This window comes from Electrona antarctica, assembly GCF_951216825.1.
Source record: "Electrona antarctica genome assembly, chromosome: 23".
In the NCBI taxonomy this organism is placed as follows: Eukaryota; Metazoa; Chordata; class Actinopteri; order Myctophiformes; family Myctophidae; genus Electrona; species Electrona antarctica.
In genome coordinates this window covers 31,757,706-31,774,313 of record NC_136804.1, presented here as the reverse complement: position 1 = coordinate 31,774,313, position 16,608 = coordinate 31,757,706, and the positions used below count along the sequence as shown (strand labels likewise).

General features: G+C 43.5%; 1 protein-coding gene across 1 annotated transcript in view; it reads left to right on the top strand.

Annotated features, from left to right (window-relative positions):
- The window catches only part of cacna1c (calcium channel, voltage-dependent, L type, alpha 1C subunit), a gene marked incomplete at both ends in the record, with an annotated part of 77,258 nt that overhangs the window by 38,729 nt on the left and 21,921 nt on the right, over nt 1–16,608 (top strand). Inside the window, 4 exons of the mRNA XM_079494847.1 lie at nt 9,059–9,157; nt 12,340–12,477; nt 15,007–15,072; nt 15,913–16,004. Coding sequence (XP_079350973.1) covers nt 9,059–9,157; nt 12,340–12,477; nt 15,007–15,072; nt 15,913–16,004 — 395 coding nt within the window. The remainder of the gene's footprint in view (nt 1–9,058; nt 9,158–12,339; nt 12,478–15,006; nt 15,073–15,912; nt 16,005–16,608) is intronic.

Below are 16,608 nucleotides of genomic sequence, written 5' to 3'. Positions count from 1 at the left end.
TCACACGCCTTTAATTAACAACCCCGACAACAGGAAGCGATTCATTTGTTTTGGGTTGTTGTTGTTTATTGTTGTTGTTTTTGACGTTGTTGTTGTTTCCCCTCATGGATAAGCATGACCGACCTCCTCTGATGCTGCGCCCTCTCTGCTGTCCATCTCTTTCAGACATCTTTCTTTTTTCCACTTTTTCTCCCCCACCCGTTCTTTCTCTTTTTCCAACTACGAAAAAAATAAATATGAATATAACTTTATCTTATTTTTCTCCCTGTCTCCTTTGATTTTACATTATTCTCCATGTTATTTTATTTGTTTGTTTGTTTGTTTATCTGTCTTATGTTGTGTCTTTTCTTTCTTTCTTTTTTCTTTCTTTCTTTCCTGTCCTCTTTCTGTTTTCTCTCCACCTCCTTTCACAGCATTATTTTGTTGATGCATGGAACACATTTGATGCGTTGATAGTTGTGGGTAGCATTGTTGACATAGCGATCACTGAGGTTAACGTAAGTAGCCCACTCCAACACCCTCCCTCCCCTTTTTCCCCTTCCTTACCTCCTTACATGCCTGCCTGCGTGCTCTTTCAGCCCCCCAAACACACACACACACACACACACACACACACACACACACACACACACACACACACACACACACACACACACACACACACACACACACACACACACACACACACACACAGTGGCGTGCACAGATAGACACTAGGGGGTGCTAGAGCACCCCCTGCCCTTTTGGCAATGTGCCCTTTTGGAAAAAAAATTAAAAAAAATAAAATAGCAGACCTACAAGTTCATAGCGCGCCACTCGGTGGCGCGCTATGAGCTTGTAGATCTGCTATTTTTCAATAGCTAAAGCATAACATAATGCTAACACCAAAAGGGGTTCCCGCCCAAAATGGATTAAGGCAACCGGCCGGTTCCACGCGCTGCACAAGGTGCCCTTTTTTAACTTGAGCACCTGCCCCTCTAAATGTCTGTGCACGCCACTGACACACACACACACACACACACACACACACACACACACACACACACACACACACACACACACACACACACACACACACTGACAGAGGACAGATACCTATCGCGCCAATGCTTTCAAATGCTTTGGAAACACCGGCCGTGCAGGCCATGCCTTTAAGCAGTTAGCAGAGTCGAATAGCTCTGGGAAAAGTAATTAAACGCAGCATGGCAACGTTAAAGGCTTGGTTAGGTTTGAAGCTAGATTTCAAATTATTGATTGGGTTTTGACCTGTGACTTGGTTCAAATTGTAACACCAATCACGCAGTGTGTACTTGAAACCACTTACAAGCTTACAATTGCACGTTAAAATTAAGTTGAGCTGTCAAGCCTGTGGAATAGATGCTTAGTCTATTTGTGACGTTAACTGTGGTGGCCGATGCAAAAAGTCAATAGTAATTGGCTGAGAAAACATTCAGCCCCAATCTCAAAATGGGCCCAGAATTCACCGGCGAATTCACTGGAGCAATTCAAAAAGCATAGCCCCTAGGCAGTTTTTAATGTCCACAATCTACTGTGGTTTCAATTTGTGGCCTCAGAAATACAGAGAAATGGATGTGTATTTATTGTTACTTCTACCGATGAAGACATGGAGATAAGATTGAAAAAGAGTGTGTTTTAAAGCATTATGTTATATTTTAACTATTGAAAAATAGCAGATCTACAAGCTCAACAAAATTGTGAAAATGTGGCACACAGTCCTCACAGTCTCACACACTATCACAGTACACTTAAAGACTTCTCAATAGCTTCTAGATACTGTAATGCCTCTACTGTTCCGTAACCAATAGAACCATAGAAGATTTTCGGAGGGTTTTCAAATATTTGAAGAGCAACAAAATAGGTATTTATGCCTCTGTCTTTTGAACATCAATAGCACAAATCAAACAAACAAACATAAAGCTAATCATATTGCCTTTGTCAGTAGATGCTGAACTATTGCATTGTCTCAGCAACTTGGTTTGGATTCACATTGCAGTTTCTCTTGCCATTGCATCAGGGACGTTTGTCCATTTCCCTTGCATGCCGGAACTGTATAGCATGTATAGAATATAGAGGATGGAAAGGTGTATATCCTGGCTTGGGCTCACATTAATTGTGTTGGGACAATTTTACAAAGAAACAACAAACCCGAATGCTTAAGAAAAGACTGGAATGAACATTTGCCCATTGATGTCGGCATATTTTTGAGATACAGTGAGGGTTCCCAGGACCCTGTGTTTTTGTTTGTTTGTTTGCTAAGTAAGTAAGACAGAAAAAAAGCAGAAGAAAAGCATATATTCGTTCATTTGAAAATACTTTTTTCCCCGGGTGATTCTTGGTGAAAGGTTTGTGTTATGAATTAGAAATGAGGTCCCTACACAAACAACGTTTGTCGTTTTCCTTTTTTCCTTAATTGCATAGCAAAAAAAACTACTTACAGTAGAACCCCCCCCCCTCTTCCGTCCACCAGCAGCAACATGCGTACTCACAGAGCAGTTGGATCCATAAATGGATTTACTCCACAGCCGTGAAATTTATGTAAATGTATGCATGAATTAATTTGGTATCGACTGGAATGGGCCCCTTGGTCAAACAGTGGAGTAGAATGAGAATGCAGCGGTGTGTACCATGGGCTAAACACCCCCCAAGTACAAGTCTAAAGTCTGCTGCCTATTGGACTCACACTTAAAGGATAATTGCTGATGTATTCATGTGGCCTTCACATTTTGACCTGACAAACAGTCTCTAAGTACCAAGTGAAAATGGAACGCCATGGGTTGGTTTATTCAGCATTACTGGAGGCTGGCAGGGTTTTAGTGATGCCTGAATAGTCGTTATGAGAACAAACAATATATTCAAATTTCAACTGTTTTATAAACTGTTCACGGATTTGTTTTATAATGTGAAAAGAAAATGAGAGTAAAGAGAGTAGCCTACGTACTTTGAACCATTTTGATTCTCTGCTAGTAGGTATTTGGTACATTATGGTAGACCCAGCCCTCCTTTTATACTCCTGTCTAGGGATGTCCCGATCATGTTTTTTTGCTCCCGATCCGATTCCGATCATTTGATTTTGAGACATACCGATACCGATCTTTCCCGATCCGATCCGAACACTTATGCCATATCAGAATAGTATAATATCCTAATGTATGTCACTCTAGTGTAGTATGTTGTGTTGCCTTTCAATTCCTCTGAGTGTCACTATATTCTTTGTTTGATGATCTCTGACTGGGACCAGAAGGAAAACAACTAGCATAAACACAAGAGTTTTTACAAAATCTCATTGCTTATACATCTTTCTTTGAGATTTACATTAGACAATAATTAATAATCCGATATTTTCTCCCCGATTCCGATCTTTTGAAAATCATCAGAGCCGATTTCCAATCACCCGATCCGATCGGGACAACCCTACTCCTGTCTGTGATCGTAACACCCTGAAGAAGGCAGCTTCGCTGTCCAATAGGCCTACAGTGTTTTCTTCTCTCTTGTCCTCAAGAAACCTTTCAGCACTTCCGCTACAAGTGTGCGGCAAGTTTGAAATGCCAACAGACAGGAAGCAAAGGCTGCTGAGAATAAGTTGGCAGCTCCGTCCCGCAGGACGGCATTTTGTTTTTTATCTACTATATATACTACTTATTTGTGGGTCTTGACTACTGAACAGTGGAAGATGTACTGTATACCTACAAAAGTTGTGTTCTTCTACGGTCCCAGGCGGTGGGAATAGAGGCTTAGGTCTGACAGCGCTGGCCAGGCATACAAATGAGGAGCAGGCTTATATCCCTGAAGTGTATCAACCTGAACAGAGCTATTTTCTTCCTGCCGTGAAATGTGGCAATTCTCTGTCCAACAACATGATACAATGTTTTTCATGAATAACAGTAGGCTTGGCTATTTGGCCATATACTGTATCATACATAAACATGGAACAATATTCCCAGTGATGGCTTTATTTTAAATGTTTGCATTTGTGTCCGGGAGTATAGCGCCGTCGGTAGAGCGTTTTATTTTGATGTCCTTGTTCTCGGCCAAAACACTTCCGTGTGATGTCGATTCTCGTTAGAAACTTGGATCTCTATAAATGACACTTAACACTTTCAGCGCCCCCTCTGTTCATTTGAAATGAACGCAGACAGCCAGCTTTATCCCCTATATAGGCGCCAAAAAGGGGCAAAAACTTTTTCGAGCAGCAGCCGACATGTGTTAGGTTTCACAACAAGCGATAACATGGCTGGCGCGATGCGATCAGAAATCACTGTTTACATCTGAACGTTGGGCGGTTTGGACTAAAACAACAACTTTGGAGTATTTTTTCGGAGAAAACAAGCAACAAAGAAACGACAATGAGTGGATCCTTATGGGAGGCGAGCGCATTGTTCCTCACGATGGGAAGAACGTAGGCGCTGTCTAGCAGCCTGGGCAGCACGGAAGGTTAGTGTTGAGCTTCGCCTGCTTGTTATTGATATAATCCTTACAACCCGCCATCTGATGGGTTCGGCGACCTCCAGGGTTAAATCTTAACCCGTCATCTGACGGGTTGCGAGGCGTTTTGGCGTCCATCGCGTTAAGAACTTTGGGGAAACAACCAAAATATAGTACTGACGTTTGTTTGGTTTTTGACAGGTGTATTTTCACTAAATGTCGCTTGCTCTCACTCACAGTACAAGAAATAGCTTGTAAAGTGGGAGTAGACAGACATCTAGTGAATGGATGGATACAAGTCTACAGTTGAGGACATTGGTCATACTATTACCCATTGATTGATGATATAATTGATTAGTGATACATTGTATTGCTGATTAGTTTCTGCCGGCCGGGTCAGAGATATACACCTTCCTCATCTATACATGTCACTGATGTGATTTTGCACATACCTTGGTTTTGATTTTGCTTTTTAGTCTGATTTGATTTGGTTTTGCACTTCTTGACATGTTCTTTTTTTGTTCTCTAACTTCTTCTAACCTAAAGGCATGCCCCAAGTCTTCGATTTTTCTTCTCTCGTGACTTAAGTGGTATGGGCGGCAGGATATACCATGCTAGTGTTAATTAATGTTGTCGCATATTGTTCTTGAGCTGCTTTTATTTACTTTCTTCTCTCTCTCTTTCTGTTTAAGAAACTATATCTGCAGCATAACCTTAGGAGAACCTTTTCAATGTTTTCCTGTTATTGCACTTCACGTTTTGCTTAGACACAAAATGTATGTAATGTAGTAGCTAACAAAAGCTATATTGGTACAGAAAACAGCTACTTCATTTTTTGTATGTGTGGTGAGGTGCAGTAACAGGCCAACACTTACAAAGTCCATGTCGGATGGCCCAAACTGTCATCTATGAATATGCCCACTTTAGGTTCTTTGTTCAACACCATGTGGGTTGTCATTGGGTTAGATTAGTTTCTGTTTTTTATAGACCCCATACCTCCCAATTCTGCCTTTGCAACCTGCGGGTGCTTGTTAAATGCTCTGCGATTCTTTTCCTTGTTTGTAGACAGACTGGTAGTTGGTCTGCTCTGAGTGGTGCCTTGCCGATGCTAGTATGGATATGCATATCTCCCTCTCTCTCTCTCCCTCTCTCTCTCTCCCTCTATCTCTCTCTCTCTCTCTCTCTCTCTCTCTCTCTCTCTCTCTCTCTCTCTCTCTCTCTCCGGAATGCCTTCTCTCCTTTCGCTCCTCGGTCCTCCCACTATATTCTCCCTTTCGCTTCAAAAGCCCTCATGTGAATTTGACTCTTCTTTTATGAATGTTCCTCTCTATCCCTCTCTTTTGCTCTGTTGTTTATTGTTGCATTTTGTGGTTCAGATTGCTCACCTGAAATGCAAACTAGGTAACGCAGGTCTCTCCTTCAGGATACATTACTTTTTAGGTCAACCGATCAGCTCTAATTATTGAGAGTTTTTGTTTCATCCTAATAGTACCTTTATTTTATGAAAAATTAACCCGTCAGGACTAAAAAGTCAAATCTAGCACAGTGTTTTCAGGAGTCCTGCGCTACCTACAGACCTGCTGAACTGTAGAAAGAACCTGAACCGACTTTGTTTATTTGAAAACCTCTTGCCGTATGTTTGATTGCCATGTTTCTACTGAGACTCTCACTTAGCTCTATAGTGAAGCTTCATGCATGGGTCGATCTCAGCCAGTAAAATCCACTGCAGTTTTGACTGCGACAATATCTATACCGCCTCTATTGTTTTAGATATTGTTATCTTAAAAAATAAAAATAAAGCATGGTGTTGGGAAGATTTTAACGAGGTAGTGGGGTTTAGTGCACTTTGACAAGTTACATGGCTGTTATGCTGATGATGACATACTGGACATAATTATACAGTATGTAAAGATAGTTATACATTGATTGGCGATAGTGGGTCACTGGTCTATCTCTCTCTCTCTCCCTCTCTCTCTCTCTATCTATCTCTATCTCTATCTCTATCTCTCTCACTGACCCCGACCCTGCTAGAAGTTTGATCTAAAGTTCTAAACCAATGAGGAAGTAGCGCTTCATGGTTGTGGCCAATCAGGGAAGAGTTATGCAAGGATGTTGTTTCTATGTTACTGTGTTGCGCCATATCAGGAGGGGGCGTGGCCCAGTTGGAATACCTACATACCTCCTTCCTTCCTCCCTCCCTTCCTTCCTTCCTTCCTTCCTTCCTTCCTTCCTTCCTTCCTTCCTTCCTTCCTACATTCTTTCCTCCTTGTCTTTCCTTTCCTCTCTTCCTTCTGTGCTCCCTCACTGCCTTAATCCTTCATCCTTCCCCTCCTTCCTCGGGGCTGATCTAACATGGCACGGATTGGTTAACCATCTGTCCTTAATCTGTGTCACCAACCAATCATGTTATGCTAGCTCAACAAACAGTAATCCAGGGGGAAGTGAATGGTTAGTATGCTGAGGTATTCCAACGGGGCCAATGTCGAAGTGAATTTAACACTTCCTGAGTTTATACAGATTAAACTGGTTTTAACTGTTTCGTAGGTTAAACTAGTTAACGGTTTAATCTGTATTTTTAATGTGTCCAATTCATTGCAGTACCTGGGGTCACCACTAGGTGTCTCCCTCTGTGTTCAGTGTTAACTGTTGTTCTGGGATCTGACTTTCTCGACACATCTTAGATGTACTGTTGTATTTTATACCGATATGGTCTTTAATACCGGTAGTTTTTTTTGTATATCAAACAAAAACAACAGCCACACAACTTTTCTTGGCATTTAAGTATGTATATAATTTATTTAAGTCCAGGTCAGACTTGATTAAAGGGAAACTCCACCCTTTTTGCAAAAAAAAAATATGTTAGAAGATTTAGAACACTTTCCTGGGGGTCTTTATGTGTGTAATATGTGGTTTTAGATATTTTAGATTTTAGCAGTGAGCCCAGTGTCTCTGATGTCATGGACATTGGGGCTCACTTACTTCCCGGACTACATGTTGTCTCAGTAATTAAGACAACCCTCCCCCTATCCACAAGGAGGAGCAGTGCATTAAAGCATTATGGGAATTGTAGTCCAGGAAGGAAGTGAGCCCAGTGTCCATGACATCAGAGACACTGGGCTCACTGCTAAAATCTAAAATATCTAAAACCACATATTACACACATAAAGACCCCCAGGAAAGTGTTATAAATCTTCTAAATGTCATTAACATATTTTGCAAAAAGGGTGAAATGTCCCTTTAAACGTGATTAGGGTTTAAACTGCACGGTTAAGATGTGTTGGGAAAGCCTGGTCCTCTGCTAGCCAAAGCTGCTAATGTTGTGTTGTAACCACAGCTGGCAGAAAGACGCACCTGGCCAGCCACACACACACACACACACACACACACTCACACACACACACACACACACACACACACGCACACATGCACACACGCACACACACACGCACGCACGCACGCACACACACACACACACACTGAATGCGGACCATGTCGACTCAACACAGTCAATGGCAACCATGATCTTAAACCTACACCAAATCCATATCGTATAACCTTAGACCGTCCTACACCAAAAACCGTATCGTAACTTTAACCCTATCCAAAACCTTATCGTTGCCTTAAGCCTACGCAAAACCACATCATAACTTCTTCGTCTTCTAAAAACATACTACAGAGCTAGCTAACAGCAGCTACCTAACAGGTAAGTGGTAACCCCATACATTTTATTGTCACACAATTCAGAACAGTGAGATGGCCATAGCACACCTCACCTCCTTCTATGCAATAGCACCATAAACGTCTTGTAACATTCAGTGCATTAGGCTCTTCGACCTAATTTAGCCCTTCCCCAAACCCTTATCGTAGCCGCAGGCCTATACGTCAAACCCTTATCGTAGTCTCGGTCCTACGCCAAACCTTTATCGTAGTCTCAGTCCTACGTCAAACCCTTATCGTAGTCTCAGTCCTACGTCAAACCCTTATCGTAGTCTCAGTCCTACCTCAAACCCTAATCGTAGTCTCGGTCCTACGTCAAACCCTTATCGTAGTCTCAGTCCTACCTCAAACCCTTATCGTAGTCTCGGTCCTACGTCAAACCCTTATCGTAGTCTCGGTCCTACGTCAAACCCTTATCGTAGTCTCAGTCCTACGTCAAACCCTTATCGTAGCCTCAGTCCTACGTAAAACCCTTATCGTAGTCTCGGTCCTACGTCAAACCCTTATCGTAGTCTCGGTCCTACGTCAAACCCTTATCGTAGCCTCAGTCCTACGTCAAACCCTTATCGTAGCCTCAGTCCTACGTCAAACCCTATCAGAACGACATGTTGAGTCGACATGATGTTGAGATATTCTCTCAGTGGACGCCAAAGTGGAAAATCTCATTATCTAGCCGACCATTTAATTGCACAAAATAATTTGATCGCTTTGGAAATTAACTATAACAGCTGTGGGTTGGACATACGAGTTGGTAAACCGGCGAGTTCTCCGGTATCCACACACACACACACACACACACACACACACACACACACACACACACACACACACACACACACACACACACACACACACACACACACACACTGTGTGCTGATCCGTGTTCCTTTCCTTAAAGCCAGCTGACACCTCCTCCTCCTCCTCCTCCTCCTCGTCCTCGTCTTCGTCTTCCTCCTCCTCTTCCTCTTCCTCTCACCCCCCTGTGGTAAGAGCAATGGTACGACCCGACGGTAACCTCCCCTCCTCTATTACCTCCATCACCTACCTACCTACCTACCTACCTACCTACCTGTCTGTCTGTCTGTCTGTCTGTCTGTCTGTCTGTCTGTCTGTCTGTGTTTGTCTTTCTCTCCGTTTACATTCTTTTCTCTCTGTTGCCATCATCTGCAGCATGTGCCCAAAATCTACCTGTTCATAATTGTATCTGTATATCTCCGTATATCTCTGTATATATCTGTATATTTGTGTGTGTGTATATGTGTGTGTGCGTGCTATAGTGTGCGCGCATGTGTGCGTGTGTGTGTGTTTGCGTGTGTGTTGTGGTGCAGGACACCACATTGTGCTGGTGCAACTTAAGTGGACTTAAGTTAACCAACTTGTGAGTTTTTTGTGACTTGCTGTTGTCATGGTGCCCACTGCCCCCTCCCCCCCTCCCCCCTCCTGCCATGCCCCCACTACGCCCATGGCTTGCCCCTCGTTACACTCCCACTCCACTCGTCCCCCTTTATTTGTGTGTGTGTGTGTGTGTGTGGTCTCCTGGGTTAGTGTGTGTGTGTGTGTGTGGGGGGGGGGGGGGTCTCCTGGGTTAGTGTGTGTGTGTGTGTGGGGGGGAGGGGTCTCCGGGGTTGCCATGTCATCGGCGCAAGCCATCGTGGTCACCATCGCTGTCATCACTAGTACGTCACACTCTCTCTCTCTCTCTCTCTCTCTCTCTCTCCTCCCAACTGGCCTGCCCTATATGTGCCTGTCTCTCTACCTACCTGTCTGTCTGTCTGTCTCTCTACCTACCTGCCTGTCTGTCTGTCTCTCTACCTACCTGTCTGTCTCTCTACCTACCTGTCCGACTCCCTGTCTCTCTACCTAGCTCTCTGTCTTTTCTAATCCACTGGATCCCGATGATCTATCCGTCCAATTTCCTGATCTGATTCCTGAAACACACTGAACCAAATCTCACCTTCAGTTTCTCCGTCTCTCGCTCTTTCGTCTCTCTCTCTCTCTCTCTTGGCGCCCTCTGTTGGCCAGTGATTGACATTACATGCAGTGTATATTTCTGTAGGAAGGCAGCAGTGATACATTCAAACTAGCAGCACTCTTAAAAGAGACTTGTCGTTTTCAACACAGCTGCCTGAGTCGTCTTCGGCAACACACGCCTTGTGTCATCTTTCAACACATACATCTTTAAATCATCTAAATTGTAGATTCCCTGTAATTTCTCAACAAATGATCAGAATGTATCTAAGAATACATTATTTGCTGTTAGGAAGTATCATCATTTTGATAAATTGAGGTTTGTGTTCTTATAATAATAATAATAATAAGCAAATCAAATGCTTGCTTGGTGTGTAACATGCATTTCATATAAAGTGTTCTAAAAAAATATAAATTAAGACTGATATATATAAATAAAGATTAATATAAATAAAGACTTCATTAGAACAGATCAAAGCAGATGGTCAAAGTGTACACGGTAACAGTAGATCTACACATGGCGTTCTGAGGTTACAGAGCGTGTTGAGAGGTCATACATCCAGTGTGTGGTCTTAGACGTCTGTGGAAATGACACATCCGTTTCAAGAGGACATTGTTCTGTCCGTTTAGATTGGAGGGAATTGAACGGCTTCATGGAGAAAACACTGAACATCAGCAGCAAGCTAGTCTCTTATTACTGAGTCACTGTGGGTTTCTGTCACATTTGTGTCTACCGGTATATACATTTATTATTTGCTTTATTATTAGCCGGTAGTTATACAAACAATATATAAAAAATATATCAATTTGTTGAATGTGTCTGTGTTTGTAAGAAGTTTGTTTTGTGGACGAAAGAAAGAAAGAAAGAAAGAGAATGCTCGCAATGTGCCTCATGGCGAGTTGACTATTAGAGGTTTGGTGTAGAGGGTGGCAGTTTAAGTGGTTCAACGAATCATAACATATCTGTATTAATAGGAAATATAATATGTAATAAAATGAAATGTATAAGAATCAGCGATACCATTTTATTCAATATGTAGTGGGGGGGTCCCTGCTTCATCTATCTCTCTCAGCTAAAGGGGTCCTTGACCTGAAACATGTTGAAGTGTTTTGTTGCTCTTTATTTCCAGTCCAGACTGCTGTGTCAGATGTTAACCATAGCAGAGGCACGGTTGTGTTTTACTGCAGACAGTTTGGCAGACTGGCCCTGTTGACGTTAACCCAACAACGCAGGATCAGCCTTTGTTATGAATAATTCAACTGCCGTTAGAATAGCACAGCGCTAGATGGCTGAATATTTCATAGGTAAGTTATTTACTGACATTGGACTGTTTTATAGTACCCCCCAAAAAATGCTATAGCTTTGATTTAGCTGAAAGCTGTAAAGCACAAAACCTCAGACACAACTATATTTTGGTTAGCTTGTTTAACCATCTGGACGACAATTGATAGATTGATGAATGGATATACTATAGGTACTGCAGGTGGTAGATATGTATGTATGTGTGTATGTATGTATGTGTGTAGGTAGGTCGGTAGGTAGGTAGTTAGGTATAGGTAGGTATGTGGTTGGTTGGTAGGTAGGTAGGTAGGTAGGTAGGTAGGTAGGTAGGTAGGTAGGTAGGTAGGTAGGTAGGTAGGTAGGTAGATAGAGCTGGTCTCTGCTTGCTGATGATCGGTGATTCCTCCATAAACCATCAAATTACAATTATGATTGGCCAATTATTTTCCAAATCTCTTTTTAGTTGTTAGTTCATTTTAACACAACCTTTTATTTATTAACTGTGTGTGTGTGTGTGTGTGTGTGTGTGTGTGTGTGTGTGTGTGTGTGTGTGTGTGTGTGTGTGTGTGTGTGTGTGTGTGTGCTTGCCTGCGTGTGTGTGTGTTATGTTTGTTTATATCCATGTTTTGGGTGTGAACATGCATACAAATATGGCGTGTGAATGTATGTGTGCATGTCTCTGTGTGCATATAACGTGTGTGTGTGTGTGTGTGTGTGTGTGTGTGTGTGTGTGTGTGTGTGTGTGTGTGTGTGTGTGTGTGCACCTACATGTGCTGTGCGTGTGCATATGCATGTTTCCTATGTGCGTGCGTGCGCGCGCGTGTGTGCATGGACGCGTGCGTGCATGCATGCATCCTGTGTGAATGTGTGCGTGTGTGTGTGCGTGCGCGTGTGTGTGTGCATGCACTACCGTACTAAACATAATGAAGGGACTACAGAACTCTGAAGAGAACGCCAGGATCTCCATCACCTTCTTCCGTCTGTTCCGCGTCATGAGGCTGGTCAAGCTGCTCTCTCGTGGAGAAGGGATTCGGACCCTGCTGTGGACCTTCATCAAGTCCTTTCAAGTGAGGAGAGACGAGAACCAGACAGACAGAGAGAGAGAACATCATATTAGACTCCAGTGTGGTTTTTTGGCAGCAAAATTTGATTTTAGTTTTAGTCGTAGTCTCTTGAATATATAGTTTCCACTTAGTTTTAGTCACATTTTAGTCACCTGGAATGTCTTGGTGTTAAAGTCTATAGGTTTTAGTCGAGTAAATCTACAATTGATTTAGTCGACTAAAATGTATTTTGTCGGGCCTTGATGCCGTCGTAATGGCTGATTTTACACTCGCTGAAAATAGCTGATCGGCTATTTTCAGAAAATGTGTTCTTGTCGGTAAGCAATGTCGTTGCAATGTTGTGAGTATAAAATAAGCTTTTACATGGAAATAAACACCAGATAAATAGAATAGTAGGAGAATGTTAGAGAGGTGGCCTTCACTTTCTGCTCTCTCTCTCCCTCTCCCTCTCCCTCTCCCTCTCTCTCTCTCTCTCTCTCTCTCTCTCTCCATCTCTGTCTCTCGTTCTCTCTGCCTCTCCAACCCCCGATACTAACCCTGAAGAACTCCCATCCTCCCTTTTAGAAAGTAGACGTAGACGTATGAGATGAACGACCTCAGCACAAAAAGAGAAATCATTTGATAGAATGTGTTTGGACAAAATAAATTAGCCTTTCTCTCTCTTGTGTTGTTTGAACAGGGCCAGCTCATGCTCGCTGTGTTATTTGTTCAGCTGTACCTTATGCGTGCTTACTTGTGTGTGCGACGCTGTGCGTGCGTGCTTGCATGTGTGGGTGCGTGCTTGTTGCGTATGTGTCAAGGTCATACAAAACCATGCTGCACTTGAACGAGACCACCAATATGTCATTGTCGTTGTTGGCAAAGACCACGCTCATTCAAAACAAAAACAAAACTCATTTTGTGCATTAATGCAGGGGTTCTCAACCTGTGGGTCGCGACCCCTCGGGGGGTCGCCAAATTATTTTAGGGGGTCCCCAAATTATTAAAAAAAAAAAAAAAAAAAGATAAATTTTTTTAATCTTTTTTTCACGATTTTTTAAAAATAGCTAAATTATAACAATGCTTAAAACACCAAAAGGGGTTCCCGCCCAAAATGGTTTAAGGATATTGTAGCAGTCAATTTATATTGGGGGTCGGGAGGGGGCGGGGCGGGGGTCCCGAGACATTGCCAAAGCATTTCCGGGGGTCCCCGGCCAAAGACGTTGAGAACCCCTGCATTAATGGAAGCACCTGTAGAGTGGAAAAACGGATGTGGGAGGGATAGCATGTTCCTCCACACACATGATTATACCCATCCCCATCCCAGGGAAACCCCTTTAGCAAAGCTCCAGTCTACCATTCACTGTCAAATGCATGCCAGCGACATGAAGATGCAACGGACAGTACTTGTAGCTGCTGCAAACCTGTCAGGTGAAAATAAATGGCTGGAGACGCCATGCGTTTCGAAGGAGACCGCTTCCCTCCAAGGCCAAACAGCAGTGGTTTGGCAGTGATATACACTTTGGCATTACAACATAATGGGGTGAGAGAGAAAAATACTTGCCAAAGTTGCCATTAATCACGAGCTGGCCCTGAACGTCGCAAACAACACAAGAGTAAAGCTAGCCAGCAGCCCAGTTCAGTTCTGTCTGTAGCAACACAACAGGCCCAGGTCATGAAGAACAACAGGGAGAGATGTCTATATGTCATGTTTGGCCGTTAAGCTTCGTGTAGAGGAGCTGTTCTCCTGGCAACGCTCAGAGAGCGGTTTGTCTTTTACAACAATGTTGTACAACCCAAGTGAAGTCAGATGATTGGGTTCCTTCCTGGTTGCTGTTGGTGCTGTGCTATAATATGCCCTCGGCCCGGTGCTTCAGTTCACTTTCTCTTCACAGCGGTTCCACGAAGTCGGTTTAATTTAATTGGCCAAAATTAAATTGCATTAAATTTAAAGTGCGTGATGATGTTTTTTCCATGTGAGAGGTCTCCTCTCCGCTCGGTATAGTTGAGCTCATTACCAAACAAATCCCTAATCACTGCAAGGATAATTGTTTTCTTTTGGTTTGTATTATGAACGAGTTAATTGCCTTTTCAATTGCCTTTACACTTTAGTTATTGAAAAACAGCAGATCCACAAGCTCGCAGCGCGCCACTCGGAGCTTGTAGGTCTGCTGTTTTTGAAAAATCTTGAAAATGTGGAGCAAATCTTTGAATATATATTCTTTCAGAGCGAACATTTTTAACTCAAATCTTTGCTACTGGAGAGGCCCCAGGAAAAATATATATTTTCAGACGGGGGTCGGCGGCCAAATTCATATAGACCGTAATTTCCGGACTAACCCCGTCATTTTTGGGGTTGAGCAGCAATGACATAGAAACATTTTCAGAAAACGGTCAGGATTTAGAAGACATTTTATAGAATGGAGCTCAGGTCTAAATGGGTTAAATGAATGTGGTATAATTGAGTTGAGTGGATGAAAGTGACTTGGAGCCGGGCCTTGGAGCAGCAGGGTGTGGCCTGCCGTGTTACTGACGTGTCTCTCTCCTCCTCAGGCTCTGCCATACGTAGCTCTCCTTATAGTGATGCTATTCTTCATATACGCAGTCATCGGCATGCAGGTAAGCCCACCCTCCTCTCTCTCTCTCTCCCCCACCCACCCTCTGTCTCTCTGTGTCTCTCTCCCTCTAGCTTGCCGTCGTCCGTCCCGTGTGTCCTTCTTGACGTCACCCTGTCGCTCGAGGGCTTCTGTGCGTCCGTCCCTGGTGTCTTCCTTCTATTCCTATTGTTTGTGTTCTGTTTCTCTTCGTGTCTGTCTGACTGGCTGTCATGTTCCCTCGTATCTATCTCTCTCTGTCACACTTTCTGTTTCGGTTAAATTGGGTAAGTGATAAAAGAAAGATTTTTACTGTATATGCTGCTGATAGTAATCGAATCATTCCTTTATTGTTATTGCTCAGTGACACAGGTCTTTAGCGCTTACTTACGTAAATATAAATATATTTTCAGGTCAGGATAATGTTATCCAATCAGAGAGAGAACTCCACAAGGATCATTTATCAGATTCAATTTCATAGTGTTTTCCGTTCTAATCATGTTTTCTGTCCTGATTGGATAAAAAAAAAGTGTGACCAAACACTGTATAGTGTATAGCAATGACTGCTATCGTAATATATTTAACCTTTTAACCAAATATTACTTACACGCCCGTTAACATCTTATCCTTGTTTTGGATTGATGGACCCTGAGTGAGGATGAACTTTGTTTTGATTGGGTCAAACGGCTGGTCTCTCAATCTGATAGTCAAGAAGGCCTGTCTTCTCTCTCCACTCCTGTCTCCTTTCCTTCTTTTCTAGCTTCCTTCCTTCCTTCCTTCCTTCCTTCCTTCCTTCCTTCCTTCCTTCCTTCATACTTTGCATATATCCTGTTTCACTATGACCACTTCCTCCCTCCCTGTGCAGATGTTTGGTAAGATAGCGTTAATGGACAAAACGCACATCAACAGGAACAACAACTTCCAGACGTTCCCACAGGCTGTGCTGCTGCTCTTCAGGTATACCACAACCCTTTGTGCCTATGTCAGGGGCCCCCGGGGCCCTAGGGGGCCCTCAGAGTTACTACGGGGCCATATAGGGGGTCCTCAGAGTTACTACAGGGATACCACCACCCTTTGTGCCTATGTCAGGGGCCCCCGGGGCCCTAGGGGGTCCTCATAGTTACTACAGGGCCCTAGGGGGTCCTCAGAGTTACTACAGGGATACCACCATGCACCCTTTGTGCCTATGTCAGGGGCCCCCGGGGCCCTAGGGGGTCCTCAGAGTTACTACAGGGCCCTAGGGGGTCCTCAGAGTTACTACAGGGCCCTATAGGGGGTCCTCAGAGTTACTACAGGGATACCACCATGCACCCTTTGTGCCTATGTCAGGGGCCCCCGGGGCCCTAGGGGGTCCTCAGAGTTACTACAGGGATACCACCATGCACCCTTTGTGCCTATGTCAGGGGCTCCAGGGCCCTAGGGGGTCCTCAGAGTTACTACAGGGATACCACCACCCTTTTTGCCTATGTCAGGGGCTCCGGGGCCCTAGGGGGCCCTCAGAGTTACTACAGGGGGGCCACCAAGTCTTTGATAGGAACTTTTATTTTGTTATTAACACTCG